Consider the following 16,876-nt stretch of genomic DNA (forward strand, 5'->3'; position numbering starts at 1 on the left):
AACAAATTATAGTTGAAAATCGCAAGATCAGACTAAAAATGCCTCTAAATAAGTTAATTATTTTTTTTTATTTATATAAAAATGTCTTAAAAGTATAAGAAGCAAAATAAAAACTAAATTTAAATCTAATAAATACTGCTAAATCTGAATGACATTATTCTAATATTTTTCATTTTGATAATCTATCATTATATAATTTAGTAAAGTTGTTGATTAATTAAATATTTAGAACTTGCAATTTTGTATTGCAGACATTTGTATAAATATATTTACCATTTTAATAATTGTATTCTTGAACATTATTTTTTTATCAATGCATATTGTAATCTACAATCTAGTTCAATCTAAAATCATTGAAAACTAATTAAAAAAATGAAAATGTAAGTACTATCAATATGAAATAGTTCTGATATTTTTTTTTTTTTTTTTAATATTATAGTAATATTAGTTTCATAATTATTTAATGCTATATGACTCAATATTACAATTGCATTGAATTTACTGTACTGTGATTGTCAACTAGGTAATACAATGATAAATTATTTTTACGTTCATTATCAAAATATTAAATAAAAAAATATAATAATATGGATATTGTAAGTTTTCTTTCAGTATTCATCAATAATTAAAAAGTATTTATGCCGTCAAAACCCACAAATTATTTAAGTAATTTTGTGTTTAAAAACAACAATTCATACAACGATTACAACTATAATAAATACAAACAAGAGTTAAAATTAAAATCTATAAGAAATATAGTTGTTTTTAATAAGTTAACATTTAACAATAATAATGTTACATAAATATAATTTTAAAGCCTATATACTAGTAAAATTATTACATAAAACAAAAAATTAAAAAATAATAATCTCCTGTTTTCTAAAATAAACTTTATATAAGTATAATAAAAATAAAAATTTATAAAACAATTATCTCAAATTACAATTAAAATAATAAGAGCATGATGTGGTAGTGCTATGGCTGCATGAGCTATTACTAATTTCTGGATAATCACTGGTAACCATTCAGGTATTCAGTAACAAAGCAATACTCATATACAAAATACTCTAATCTACTAACGAACCAATACAAAAAACTTACTACACCCTTCCCTCAATATATTTTGAATAGTCATAGCTATGATTAATTTAAAAAATCACATTAAAAAAAAACGATCAATAATAAATATAAATAGAATCATATTAAAAATTAATTAAATGAAACAAAAAACAATACAATTAACTGAAACAAAAAATTAAATTAAATTAAAAATTAATAGTTAACAAATAACAATAACAATTTAAACTATTGATTACATTTATAATAAGACAATAACACCCATTATATGATAATAAAAGCTTAATGTAAACATATTAGATAAGTTTATATGGCCCCCATCAAGAAGATAAAATTAATATAATATGAAATTATACATTCATTGGCTTAACTAGAAAATACGATCAGGAAAACTTGTAAGACTATTTAAACTGGAAGATGAAGACGGCTTTATTCGATTGAAAGCAGGCAATGATTGATTAAGCTCCACCTGGGCCTTAGCCTTTGAAATTTTATTTAAATAGTCAAAATTATTCTGGTGTATTTCTTTCATCTTCTCAGCAAGATTTGATGGCATAGGATCTGTCCAGAAAAAGCTATGGTTCAAAGCTAAGTCAGCATTTATTCTTTTTTTCGGGTCATATGTCAAAAATTTATCCAACAGGTCACCAGAAAATATATCACGTGTATAGTTTTTTAGATAATCCTTGACCTGTAAATATGTATTATATTAAGAACCAAATAAAAATCCAATTTAACATCTAACCTTTCGTGGGTAATTTTGAGGTAGTTTCATTGATCTGTATAGCACTAATTTATCAACATTAGGCCATACTTCTGGCGTGATTGGTCCACATAATTTGATGATCTCCAATAACTGCTCTTGTTCCGAATCGCCACGCAAAATTGGCCAACGAGTAAATAATTCTGCCATAATGCAGCCAATTCCCCATATGTCAATAGGTGGACCATAATTACGATCACCAAGCAGCAATTCAGGTGGACGATACCACAATGTTACTACACAATTGGTATATCTACACATGTAATAATATAACAGTAAAATATAAATCATAGAAGACAGCTATATAAACATATCAATGAACATTTAATTATAAATTGGGTTTTAATTTAATTATAAGATTATAAATTAGGGCTACACATAAGTTCTTTTCAATAAAACCTTTTTGATTTGAATAAAAATAATTACCACAATATTATGAAGAAATTTTAATTATTATATTGCCACATTGATTAGATCCAATGTACTCATAACCCTTCTACTATATAATATATAAATTATTATTATAAATAATTTGAAGTCAAGTTGTATTAAATTATTTCTATAACTAATATTATAGTTATTATTGTTAAATTATGAGAAAAATGCTGTGTAGTTTCACATGATATATGTATTTATGTAGATTGTGTTAATTAGGAATATTTTACGCAAATTAGATAATAGTTAAACAACCTTGTCATAGATTAATTGCATAATGCAATTAATTTCTGATCTAGTTAGTAAGACACTAGTAGGTAAGAGGGACCGACCTTTTACTCGTGCCTCACTTCTTACTTGTGACTTGTAAAGAGTAAAGTAATCCGTATGTGGAGAACTCCAGTCTAAACCTATTTAGTGTAAAAATTATTAAAGTATTATATTGAAATAAACAAATTTTTATTCTGTTTTTAATTAATTAATAGAGTAAGTCTATTCAACAGCTCACTACAGCTGTTTGGGATATTTCATTTAAAAATAAAATTCATATTTAAATAAAATGCACAGTATTTAACCAATTTATAGGTGCATTATGGATAACAAACATTTTATTTAAATATCAAGAAAATTTTTCCAAAGATTATGCCCATAAAATAAAACACTTAAATAATTTTTTTAAACTAACCAATATAATTATCTTTATCTTTTCTAGGTTTTTTCTGTATTCCACCTTGTTTAATGAGTAATTTTATAAAATTATACCTGCACTTATAATATATATAAATATATAAATTAAAAAATATATTTTAAGTATAATTTTATATTTAATCCAACTTGAACAGACTAGTAATAGAAAAAGTAAACTGTAAACTAAATTAAAAATAATGTTAATAGGCTTGTATAACTCATATATTCTCTTGAAATATACAGTATTTATCAAATTTGTTTATTGCCCAACTAAAACATTTATTTTTTTTTTTTTTTGAGTACCACATTATATTGGTTATCATAAATATATTTATCATTTATCATCAAACTAAAGCTTAAATATCATAAATTTTATAATTAGAATAATATTAAAAAAAATCATAAAAATCTATTATTACTTATAAATAAATAATTAAATACTAAATCATTTATAAAAAATAAGTCATGTTTTTTTTTTTTTTTTTTTTTTGTAGACATTTATAATTAATAAAGTTGTAGTATAACAAATATATAATTTTAATAAGAAATATATTATATAAGTATTAAATATTAACCTATCAATTTTTAATATTTAACATAAATTTGAATTTGTGATACACATAGTTAAATAAAAACTTTCACTTTTTGATCATTCATATTAAATCAACATTATAAAACATTAAAAATATACATTTAAGGTAATGGATTTATATACATGATAATGTATATTAATAAATTTATTTCATTAAATTTTATAAAAAATTTCAGAATATAAAACTTATTTCATTTATTTATTGTTTTTTATTATTTATGTTTTTGAATACTAACCTGTGTTATGCAAAGTAAATGTAAGGTTTAAATCTTAAATATTTGAAAATATTTTAAATAAAACAATTTATGAAACTATAATATAACTAACTTATTTGCCATTAGTTGAGATTTATTTAAATATTCTTATTAGAACATGTCAGAATTGAAATTAAAGAGAAACATTTCTTTAATACCCTGTTTATATATATTTTTTGTAATAAATAGTAATGATCTTTTTATCAAAAATGTCATTCAAATTTTATTGTTCGATAGTACCTATAAAGTTTTGAAAAAAATATATTTTTATGAAGCAGTATCATAAAATATTTAATTTAATCTTACTTATTTTCCATACTCGCAGGTAGTTCACTAAATGCTCTAGATAAACCAAAATCAGCTATCTTCACTACTCCTTTTTTAGTAATTAATATATTTGATGTTTTTATGTCCCGATGTAAAATCTGTACAAAAATAATTTTATATTAACACAAACATTTAAAATTCTAGTTAAATTAATATTACTTTATTTGCGTGAATATAATAGACTCCATTGAGCAATTGTTTTAACAAGTTTTTAATTTCACTTAATTTGAATTTTATCTCATGATTTAATACTAAACCAGATAAATCATGTTCACAGAATTCAAAAATTAAATGAAATATCGTCCGAAAATTTGTTTTAGCAGAGGCTGTAAATAATTTGCACATTATTTACTTACACGACAAATGATAGTTGAATTATACTTACGTTTAGTTTGACAGACTTCTATTAATCTTACTATGTTTTTATGTTTTAGTTTTTTTAAAATTCGGATTTCTCTTTCAGAAGTCATTGGAAACTGAAATTAAATAATTAATACTATTATTTAGTAGATATAAACAAAATAATTTTCAATACTCCAATGTACTATGAAAAATATACATATGTAATCATAAAACTCCCATCATAAACAGTTTAATACTACGTTACTTTATTGTGATTTTTATGATAAAAAAAAATTTACTCACACCTTCCTTTTCATTTGATTTAAGAATTTTTTTTATTGCAACAAGAATCGGTTTATTATATTTGATTGTCGATCCTTTAAATACTTCCCTAAAAAATTATAACATAAATTTAAATATTCATGATATATTGATAAAAGTATTCTACAAATATGTTTTAGTATTTTTTTTTTTAATTTACAGAAGAAATATATGAACAAACAAATTTAAAGATCAACAGCTGTTCAATACCATTACATAATGTATGTATAATATTTATATATATATATCTAAATCTCTAAATGTCTTATTAAATCTGAAATATCACAATAAGGAAATCTTAATTAAATACTCTATAAGTATAAATTTAATTATACACATTTATTTTTTTATAAATTCATTAATAATCAGAAACAAATATAAAATAAAATATTTAACCAGCTATTTAATTTAAAATATAGTTATTATAATTCTGATTGTTAAATTTAACATTTATAATAAAAATAAATAATTGTTTATACATTAAATACCATTACAGATAAATAAAAAAAATATTAATATATTTAACCTTTTAAAATATTGAAGGAATGTAAAACATAGGATTAAGTAAGGTTGGATGAAATGGAGAAAAATGTCGAGCATTTTATGCAATAAGAAAATTCCAATGAGGCTAAAATTTAAATTTTACAGTAATGTAGTGATACCAACTATGCTATATAGTTTAGATTGTTGGGCAGTTGACAAGAGAATAAATTAGAGTATGACTATTGTGGGAATGAGAATGTTTAGATAGATAAGTAAAGTGACAAGAGAAGATAGAATAAGGAACAAATATGTTAGAGGTAGTATTGGTGTAGCATCAATAGTTGACAAGATAAGAGAAAATAAACTGATATGGTTTGGGCATCTGATGAGGCGAGAGAAAACAAAAGCAGCAATAGTGGTTATGAAAATGAATATTGAAGGGAAAAGAGGAAAAGCAAGGCCAAAAAAAAAATGATTGGATACGAATGAGAATGATGCGAGGACTGTTAGTATGTGTGTAGATGTATAAAATTGAGATGTGTTGAGATTTAGAATATATGTGGCTGACCCGAAATAGTTGGGAGAAAGGCAAGAGAAAAGAAGAAGAACCTTTTAAAATATTGATTGAATTAATATTTGAATACACCTAACTAATAAGTAATAGTCTTCTGTTTAACTCATACAACTATATATTTAATATTAAAAGAAACTATTTATAGTTGATTTAAATTGAACTATGTATGATTTGATACCTACTAGGTAACATTTTAATGATAATTACAAGAATATAATTGATGACTTTTTTTTTCAAAATCCTACGTACTATAAATATTTCAATATTGAAAATATCATTGATAACTTTCAAATATCCAATTTTAAATTAATAAATCATTATAAAATGGCGTTTCTCTGATAATATATTAACAAAATGTAAAATGCAACCATTCCTGAATTAAAGTGAAATCAATTTAATATAAAGTTCTTCAAAAAGTTGCAATACGTAATAAATAAATAAATACTTATGTATTTATATATATATTTTAATTTGTTTTGTATTTGTATTTAATATTGTATTATTATTAAGGAACACACATAGTACATTTTACTAAATATATACTTAAACGTACTATGTATATGTTCCTTAGTCAATAATAAAACAGTTCAATATTAAAAACGTTCACAATGGATATAGCAATACCTACTATACGATAAATCAATAGTTGTCATGTCTACAAGTATCTAGCGACTTAAGCACAACCATATGATAAGGTGGTTCTTAATATATTCTAAGCCATGGACCCTTTTGAAAAATATAATATAATCATTTAGCCCCTTACTCCTTAAAAATAAATCTTTTGGTTTTGATTGTTATGTAATATTCTTGAATTCGTTTGAAAAATTATTACTCTATTATTATTTTACAAGTATAAATTAGTGTATTGTGACTAAATGGTTATTTGAAAAATAGGTAATATTTGTTTAATATTAGAATAAATATTTAGAACCATTTCATGGACTCCGCAACAATCATGTACAGATCCTTCGGTCGTCCATGAACCACTGGTTAGATTCCAATACAATATTCTTCGATTACACAATAATATAAATACATTTTTTTGGCATTAGAGTACTTGCGTTATTAGTCACAATAATAACAACTACTGAATATGTAGGATTAACAGAAAACCGTACGGTCTCAAGGCTTGATACGCGACGGTCGTATGGTATTTACCCAAACGTGCCTTCACCAATTTTCGATATCAAATTGTAACGGGACAAATCTGGGCAGAACGGGTAATTATAATTTGCAAGGTACTCGTCCTTGGCTTTTCTCAATTTTCGCATTTTTTCCATGGCGGTCGACGGTTCATCGTCTTCCGTCAGGTCGTCTTCCAGATCGCTTAACTGCAATGCCTCTTGGTACGTCATCGATTGGAACCATGACGAATGTATCGAGGGCGGGCTCGCGTTGACCGTGGTCGGCTCAAGAGTGTTGGACGCGGTGGGGGGAACAAGGGTGTTGGACGCGGTGGGGGGAACAAGGGTGTTGGACGCGGTGGGAACGAGGAAGTTGGACGTGGAGGGAACGGAAGTGTTGGACGTGGAGGGAACGGGAGTGTTGGGCGAGGAAGGCATGAAACTTTTGGATGTGAAGATCAAACGCGGATCGGACATCGCGGGGACGTACAAATTGGACGTCGAGGGCAAACACGGTTTGGGCGGCGCGCACGAGTCGTCGGGGTCGTATTCGGACAGCTATCACCGGCGCAGGTTCGCGGTCGAGGACGGTTCAGCTGGACGGAAAGGTATTGGATCGATTCGACCGTTCGACTGCTGTCGGTTACGTTACGCTCGAAGCACAAGCACGTGCGCGTCGGACGTTGAACGAGGTTATGGTCGCGACAACGCTTATCGGCACTGTCCACTCGGCCGAACAGGTGGGGTTCGTTTGCGTACGTGTTCCATTACCGTGCACCGGGGTCGACGGGAACTTGCGCGTACGTGCACCGATCTGGTTTTTAGTTTTTTTTTTTTTTCCTTTTTTTCTTTTTTCAATACATTCGTGTACCACACGGAGACGTCGGTCCGCGTCTCGTAATAATTCCCGTAACTCGTACTCGATTATTTACGCTTCTACGATGTTTTCGCTTAAACATCCTGTTCCGCAAGTTTCGCAATAGGTGTTTTCCGTCTTAGATCACTTGGCGAATAAAATGCCTTTCGTCGGTTTCACGCGTGAACACGTTCTACCGTTGAAAATATTTTGTACGACGTCGTGTTCTTAGAGATGTGCCCAAGGTAGTGGCGAAATTAGTTTTGCTAAAGTACGATATTGGGGGTGGAGGGAATGCGTTCGTCGCGTCATTGCGCTTATGGTCCCTGAAACCTCGTCGGCCAAATAATATCGCTGACCTTCTCGACACGGCTCCTGCGCTCCTTCCAGTGAAACGTTCGGTTGTCTGTTCGACCCGACGTGGATTAGTCGCGTACTCAAAGTTTCCGCCAATTAAGGAGGACAACCGCGGTACAAGCACGCGCGCGAACGATATTTTCGCGAAGCAATAAATCCCGCGACCGATTAGGAAACCGCATACGAACGGGCGCGATTTTGTGTCGAAATGCACTTTCAAATGGTATCTACCTCGGGTACCACCAGAAAACGATTACTGCAATACATTAGTACTAGAAATGTGTTTCGGTAGTTTTGAGTACTCAACGTTATCCGATTATTATTTCTTAAAAAACCAATAAAGCGTATCACATATTTTAAATATTCATATAAATTTCATTTTTATTCATTACACGTAGATATACATACCATGTTTTTTATTATTGTTCCCGTCTTGTCGACGATCACTTTTTATAGAACGACGGTTAAATTTCTATTCGTGTACATTTTCAAACGCATCAAGTATTCGACAGGTACAAATCGTACGAACAATATTCAAATTATTCATTTGTAGTTTATACTGAAGTATTTAAATGTCCGCGGGTGGTTACCTAAATTCTATACAGATCTCATTGATAATATCTTGAACTATACCTACGCGCCGACTTTGAACAATGTTTTGAATAATTTAATATACTCGTATAGTCGCGTAAGATGCGCTCGCTTCGTTTGACTTATGCAAGTATCTGTAATCATATTATGTGTATGGGAATAAATGAATAATAACAACATTTCACTTCACTCGACTTAATACATACATATATATATATACATAAGGCACTGACCTTATACCCGTCACCATAAAACTAACATTTTGCCATCGAAATAAATTTAGAGTTATATACAGATGTTTAAAATACAAACATTTAGGTTCATACATTTTATGTCAATTTAATTTAATTAAAATTGTATAACATTGATACGTGGCATTCAATAAATACTTCAGAGTACTCGGCCAATATGCTATCTGCCGTAATTTGATGATAGCATGATATCTACCATATATCCGTATGCTGTTTATTAAATATACTTTATCATTTTGCAATTAAAATTAAGATTTTAAAAACCCCAAATTATATTATATTTATACCTTAGTAGTAGGTATAGCTTTATATTATTATTTAGTATGCGATTGTGAGTCGTATCGAATATATGTGTTTTTACTGTTATTTATTCATTATTATTATGAGTTTGTAAACTATGAGTTATTTATATCGACATATAATTCAAAATGAAGAAAAGATGTGCGAACATTTTTTAAGCATATGTGGTTTATTACCAATCGACCGAATATGTACAAAAATTAAAAACCAATCGATTTGTGGTGACGAGTTAAAAAAAGTGCTGAAAAAATCATTCCTCGGAGCGATCAGAAACACGTATACATAACTACACGGTAGTTGAAGTATTTACGGTAAATAGCATATTTAACCATCAAACGTGCGGTAGATAGCATTTTGGACAAGTACCTACTTCAGTACGTATCCATGAATTGTTTTAGGGTAGAGCTAATCAGTTACATATTACATTAAAACTATATCACGGCTATATCTAAAACATTTTGTTGATGCACCGAAAACAATAAATCGCGTTATGTAACAAGTTTGGTCACAGGAAAATAGCGTATGATATCCATCCGTGTGTTTTATATTACATAATATTGAGATATATAATTTACTATTGAAATCGAGAGACAATATCTCTTCCCTGAGTACATCATTGACATATTTTAATATCGTAACATATTTTCTACGAAAAAGGTGCCGGGTACATATTATAATATCGTAATGTAACACGTTAAGGTGGGAACAGACTATTGTCACGTGCTATCACGTGTTATCACGTCACGGGAAAAAAGTGTAGGATATAGATTTATACAGTATTTTAATGTATCAGCGCCACACTTATGTCACCTCACGCGCGTCACGTCATATTTCCTAGCTCACGCGTGATAGCACGTTTTGATTTTCTAACATCACACACATTTTTGACTCACGTGTCATCACGCATTTGGGTCTTTTTTATAAAATATTAAAATTAAAATTTCATTTACCTACTTTAAGTTATTTAATTTTAAAATGGATGAACTTTTAATCGAAAAAGTTCGTGAACATAAGGCATTATGTGACCATCGTTCCACCGATTATAGGAACCAACAAATAAGTTAATAAATTTAAGGAAATGTTTCTGCAATGCTCGGAACAGACGTAGAGAAGAAACACAAAGTGGCATGGCTTCCAAAAAGAAATCTGTGTGGAAATACGAACCACAAATGTCATTTATTATACCATATTTAGAAAGCAGAAAGTAAAAATTAAATTATTAAATTATTATGTTATTTTTTATTTTATTCCTAATGTTTTTTTATTCAATTAAAGGACGCATAGTAACTTAAACGAATCTCAGACATCTGCAAATTTGATCAATGAGCCAGATGATTTGTCAGAGGGGACCGAAGACGAAAATATACAGTCCGAACAAGCACAGATACACAGAGAAACGCAAAATGAACGAAGTATTGAAGTTAACCAAGATGAAGCAACATTCAGCAATGCTGCGGTAGATGAAACATATTATAAACACATGAAACGTAACAAAAAACAAAAAACTAACAATCCAGCACAACAGCTAGTTGAAATTCTAAAAGAAAATTCTACTCGTAGAAAACGTCAGTATGAAGAAAAGTGTGTCAGCGAAGGACATAAAATAACTAACCAATTTGAAAATCTGGATATGTACATGTTTTTCCTGAGTATGTCAAAAATGACAAAACAATTACCAAAATTTGAACAGGCTCAAATTAATCTTGCATTAAGTAACTCAGTATTATCAGTATTATTAGTTTTTTATTTTCTTCATCCAAAACTGCAACAACAGCTGCAGTTTCTAATTCTTCTTCAAACTCTGAACTACTTGAAGTTCATATTTCCATTTTAATTTTAAAAGTTCAATGGGTAAAGTTGTGCCAGGATTTATACGAACGAAAATAAAAGAAAATGTGTTAAGATTAAGGTAGTTATATATATATAATCATTATTTTTATGATTAAACAATATTTTTTAATTTTATTCCTCTATGCAGATACGCAGTGACTAAAGCTATATTATTTAGAAAAAATATGAAAATTGCTCATAACGAGAAAACAAAATTATTGAAAATTGATATTACGAACGGACCTTATCATGTATTTGGTTCTCATGATAAATGTGATATGTAAGAATAGTACATTTTTTTTACTGTACCTACTCTCACAATAACGTTTGAGATACACCTAATAATGTTTTATTGTTATTTTAGGTATTTTTGTACAAGAAAAAATGATACTGATATAAATTTAGTTCCAAAAATGCAAGAATGTGGTATTTGGAACGATATTATAGCATCTATAAATTTAGTGGCATATCATTCAGAAAGTTTAGTTTATCACGTCAATAACAATGCAGTCGAATCATACAATAGTATTGTGGCGAAATATATAGGAGGAAAAAGGATAAACTTTTCATTTAGAGGTGATTTAACTAAATTAATTTTTAAACATATTATACTTTATAATAAAATAATTACGCATCTCATTTTAAAATTAAAGGTTCTTATACGACTCGCTGTCATACTGCGCTGACTTCTTATAACTATGGGCCGGAATATTTACGAAAATTGCATAAAAAGGCAACAAATTATAGTCCAGGAAAATTTACAAAAGCGTTTATATTAAAAAACATTAAATCTCAAAAACAAAAAGAAATAAGAAAACCACTTCAAGCATTCAAGTACATTTTTTTAAATACATTTTTTAAAATTTACTTTTACATAATTAAATATTTTATGTAGTTCTCGAACCAAAAAAAAATTGATAGATGGACTCGACGAAGATTATGGTGCTGTAAATGAAAGTTTAGGATGTAAGCCATTAATACTTTCTCGTGAAGAATTTGAGGAACAAAAATTAGATATGTTATCGCGGTTAAAACTTAGCTTACAAGATATTAATAAAGTAGAACGTCGAACTACTGAACAATCACAATGTGAAGAGTGGAAGAGGGAACGTTCATACAGGCTGACAGCATCTAATTTTGGCAAAGTATGTAAGCTTCGAAAAAGTACAAACCGGAAAAATACAATTGTTTCAATTTTATATGCATCACAATATTTTCATGGAACAACTGCTACCAGGTAAAATTTAAAATAATTTATACTATTATGTTTTGAAAAAAATGTAATAATTAAATATATATTTGTTATAAGTCATATTGTGGATCAAAAGTAATGATTGACAAATGGTTTTGGTGCGCGGTTGGAATGAGTAATAATATAAAATATAATACCTAATAATAATAATAATAAAATAATAATAATAATAATATCTACGTGGCTTGCGTTGTCGACCATGCTTCGCTCCCCACCACAGACATGACGAGGCTGTACGACGGATTCCGACCGTGTCAACGCACACTAATGATAATTTACTTTGCACACAAACAAACTGCGTAACGTGAATAAAACATTGAATTGCCTATACACGGCCCCTTATTAAATCACCGCTTCCAATCCCCTTAAGAAAAAACACCTACAAAACACAGTGACTGTTGACTTGGTACTAAATTGTGACATGATAATGTATTTATGTGACGATAGTTTATTTCTAAGCGTGATATCACGGATTAAACGTGCCAAAGTGACAGCTCGTGAGCTCACGTGACGTGACAATAGTCTGTTCCCACCTTAAGCTATACGGTATACGAGTACTTGTTCCACGTCTTGCCGCCGCCGCCCCCCTTCGTTGGATTTTTATATTCCCCATATTATAATTTCAAAATTACGTCGTGGCAACTCGTCGGAAGATTAATAAATTAGATCCGTCGACATAGCACCGTTAAGTTATTTTGTTTGGCGATTGAAAGCTATGCGTTTTCGTCCGCCAGTTAATATCGTTCGGTGAAACGGTGAGACGTCCCGTGTTCGACACCATTACCGAAACGTTAAAAGTACGTTGTTACGTCTTCGTAACAACGTTGCAAACTACTGCGCGTACGAACGGACCATATCCGTGTTTACGATAAAACTGTATAACGCCCAGTGAATGCGTAAAAGAACGTGTCGACGTTTTCGAGTCGATCGGCCGAGACACGGAGGTATACCAGTGAGCTTTTTATTTTTAATACCTCTCCCCAAAACCCTATCCCGGGAACAGTAAATCCATCGATAAAAAAAAATAAATAACTGAAAAACTGCGAATTGTGCGCAATGCCGCGCACGGAACGCGTTTCGCGTGTGCGCGTATAACGGCGATCTACGGTAACAACGTTGTGTTCACAAAGCGCAGACCACGTTCACGGGATACGTAATGTCTTATCATTATGGTATGCTTATCTCGGGGCGACGCTATTCATGGGAATTAATCGATCTTTCGAATCGCTTTAAATGTGAACGAAAAGTTTTGCCTGCACTCAAGGTGAAAGGTCGACGAAAACACAAAATGTTCAATAACTTTTGATTTGCAATACACAATCGGATAAATGAATCGATTCGCATGAAATACCGTCGTACCGACGAACCGATTCATATTATGCGCGCACCGTGTACGTGAAACGTAACACGTCGTAACGATAACGCTATCACGAACGTAGTTCGCAGCCAATGAAAACCGTCGATTTCCTACGGGCAACGTACACGCGCGGCATACATAACGTCAGCCGCAATGTACGTGTACGACACGTCGTGATCGCCGTACAGTGAATGCTCGCGGTGCACGTTGACAGCCTGGAGTGAAGTACGCAACAGAAACGAGACCGTTGCAACGCCACTGGTAGTCTCGACGCGCTGCCGTTTTCCACGTAACACCGAGCAACGACAGAGTTCGTAAGTCAACCGCGGCCGTCCCGCGCGTTCCAACGACACGCCGGGGTACGCGTTCGTGCACGGGATGTGCTCTCTGCTTATCGCTGACTTCCCGGGATGGTTAATTTTTTCGAGCCGTTTGTCGCTTTTATTTTTTACCGTTGACCGTGTTGTTCCGTCTCCTTCATCCCGTGTAGACCGTTCGTTTTCCATCCGTGACAACAACTTATTGAACATAAACCTTCTGCTCCCTCTAGTAAAATGTCAACATTTAGATTGAATCAATTTCGGTTAGAATTTTTCTAAAATAATTCGATTATACGTAAACAACAGGTTTATAGTCAGCACCGTTGGTCAACAGACACGATGCATTAAACGTACATACATTTATGAATTTTATGTCTTACAAATTATTATTACAAACATTGTTGCGTGCCGGCCGGTATGTACCGACTAATGCAACAGTAGTAGAGCACAATCAATTATACAACTCCTCAATCAATGTAGGTTAAGATATGTGGTGAAATAAAATAAGCCCTCGAGTTCAAAATGTTAACTTTATTACAAATAATTTTAAGTCCATTTTATTTAATATGTAAAGCGGCATGAAGGCTCTTGTATTGATCGGACTAAAACACATCTAAAAATGGGTTTTTTCAGGACGCCCTTATTTATTCCAATCTCGTGAGAACTCCCTATTGTAGCCCGAAACAACATACATACTGTACAAAATAATCAGTCTTCTTTGTCAGTTTTTTTAAAACTTTTATACATTTGATATGGTACATAATCATTCCATTGTTCGTGTACAGATGGTTAATCAAGTTTCTACTGTAATAAATATATTTACAAAACATACAATTTTCAAAACGACATACTTCTATGGACTAGATTTCTTAATAATATTTTATTTCTAATCATTTGAATCTCATTTATGTTGGTTACACATATTGTTATTTTCTTTTTAATGTAAGAGAACTTATTCATATTTCTTTCATGTTCTTTTTCTTTTCCTTCGCCTTTCTTCCAACTATTGGGAGTCAGCTATCCTGGTTTTAACCTTTACTCGCCTCAATAATTGTAATTGGAAAGACATTAATAAATTGTAATTACTAGGTATCCATGAAATAGAGTAAAAGAAGATTTAAAAGTTTTCTTTTGCCTAAATTCAACAGTTAATTATTTATTTTTATTTTTATTTATTTTTTTTTTTTTGATTTTCTAATCACTTTTAGTCTTATCATCTTACTCATATTAGTATAGTTTCCTTTCTAACAACCTGATTATTTATATATATTCATATTCATTCATTATTGTATAAATATTAATATTCATTTCATATTTTAAATTTATTAAGTACATAAACCTTTTCATTACCAGGTTCTAAATTAAAAAATTAAAAAACACTTGTTTTATATTGTTTTTTCAAATGTAATTGTACATTTGTATGATTAGTTAATTAATTAATTAGTTTACATATTTAATATTTAAAATTGTAGTATTATTTACTGTTAAATGATTTTTTTTAATAGTTATAGATTCACAATGATGTATTCACCTGAACTCGAATCCTTTTACGGGAAGTGTATACTGTGGTTAGTCGTTCTAATTGCCTACTGCATTTTTACTAAAAAAATGCTGTATGATAAGAATTATATAGGTATATTTATTTTTCATGTTATACCTTTTGAGTTTGGATTAGGGTTGCCATATATCTCAGTCATCCCATTACATCTACCAAGTTTCAATTATATTTAAAAAAATATGTATAATATAATATAAATTAAGTATTTAAAGTAATTTTTTTTTCATGTACATTACATTTTATAACGGATATTCTTTACTGATGATGATATTATACTGCATTATTATTAATATAAAAATATAGAACTAAATAGAATATATTCCGTAGTCATTTTTTAATTATATCTGTAATAATTTCAAAATGATCCTACAGAATTTCATATGTTTATCATGTGAAAACTAAAATTTCTGAAATCGGTCAAAAATGTATTTAATTTATAAATATACGGATGAAATTTATAATTCATATGTAACTGTAAAATAAATAAAAAATTATAATAACTAACTTGGTAAATTCTATGTCATTATGATTTGGTTTTTATTACTCAAAATTCTATAATTTAATATTGTATTTAATATCTAATCGCAATAATTCCTAAAGAGTATATACTTTATACAAAATAAAATATTTGAAATTGTTTTGGAAAAAATTTCAGTCATTATTTGAACTTATATGGCAACTCTTGTCTATGACCATAATTTAAATGTTTAACTTTTGTATTGTATTTTATTACCTTACTTCACTTAAATGCTAACAAGTCCTTGTATTTACAGATGAAAATGAACTTCAAAGTGTGGAGTGTGGTGACGACAAGCGTCTTTTGGTTCCAGAATATTAGTCCCATATCTATTATATAAATTATTAAAATGTAACAATTTTTTTTTTTTTTTTTTTTTTGCTCCTATTGTTTCTAAGTTGTGTAGTTTGTAAAATAAATCCAAAAACAAATATATTATTAATAATGAATTATGAAACATGAATGTTATATGTAATTAATAAGCTATTGTTTAATTATTACAATATTAAATTAACTGTTGCTTACGTCCAATATTAATAAACTACAGTGGTCACTGTTTATTGTACTCACAGTTAATTATCTCATTCTCCAATTAGACTTACTATTTAATATAGGCATATTTCTACCAAAAATTATTATGGTAAGGAAGAGTGGGGCAAGTTGGCTATGTTAAGGTTCAAATATTTATTTTTCTGTAACTGTTTAATT

The 16,876-nt window shown here is 29.5% G+C and overlaps 3 protein-coding genes and 1 long non-coding RNA gene across 4 annotated transcripts; 3 read left to right on the forward strand and 1 right to left on the reverse strand.

The window, feature by feature from the left end:
- Positions 1-1,343: 1,343 nt before the first annotated feature.
- On the reverse strand, positions 1,344-7,746 carry LOC112691171 (cyclin-dependent kinase 9-like). Its single transcript, XM_025565329.1, has 7 exons — positions 7,014-7,746; positions 4,781-4,868; positions 4,521-4,611; positions 4,295-4,461; positions 4,115-4,233; positions 1,823-2,093; positions 1,344-1,768 (listed from the first exon to the last, which is right to left on the reverse strand). Exons 1-7 carry the CDS (start codon positions 7,454-7,456, stop codon positions 1,448-1,450), a joined length of 1,500 nt encoding a protein of 499 aa, XP_025421114.1. The 5' UTR covers positions 7,457-7,746; the 3' UTR covers positions 1,344-1,447.
- Positions 7,747-10,441: 2,695 nt separating this feature from the next.
- LOC112691186 lies at positions 10,442-11,168 on the forward strand. Its single transcript, XM_025565340.1, has 2 exons — positions 10,442-10,538; positions 10,610-11,168. Exons 1-2 carry the CDS (start codon positions 10,462-10,464, stop codon positions 11,166-11,168), a joined length of 636 nt encoding a protein of 211 aa, XP_025421125.1. The 5' UTR covers positions 10,442-10,461.
- Positions 11,169-11,531: 363 nt separating this feature from the next.
- LOC112691187 lies at positions 11,532-12,405 on the forward strand. Its single transcript, XM_025565341.1, has 3 exons — positions 11,532-11,740; positions 11,818-11,998; positions 12,060-12,405. Exons 1-3 carry the CDS (start codon positions 11,578-11,580, stop codon positions 12,403-12,405), a joined length of 690 nt encoding a protein of 229 aa, XP_025421126.1. The 5' UTR covers positions 11,532-11,577.
- A 1,263-nt stretch (positions 12,406-13,668) lies between these two features.
- LOC112691174 lies at positions 13,669-16,571 on the forward strand. The gene is made up of 3 exons (XR_003149289.1): positions 13,669-14,087; positions 15,599-15,726; positions 16,425-16,571. It is a non-coding gene; the product is annotated as an uncharacterized LOC112691174 (long non-coding RNA).
- Positions 16,572-16,876: the final 305 nt, after the last annotated feature.

Source organism: Sipha flava, unplaced genomic scaffold (genome assembly GCF_003268045.1).
Source record: "Sipha flava isolate LNK unplaced genomic scaffold, YSA_version1 572_pilon_pilon, whole genome shotgun sequence".
NCBI classification, from domain to species: Eukaryota; Metazoa; Arthropoda; class Insecta; order Hemiptera; family Aphididae; genus Sipha; species Sipha flava.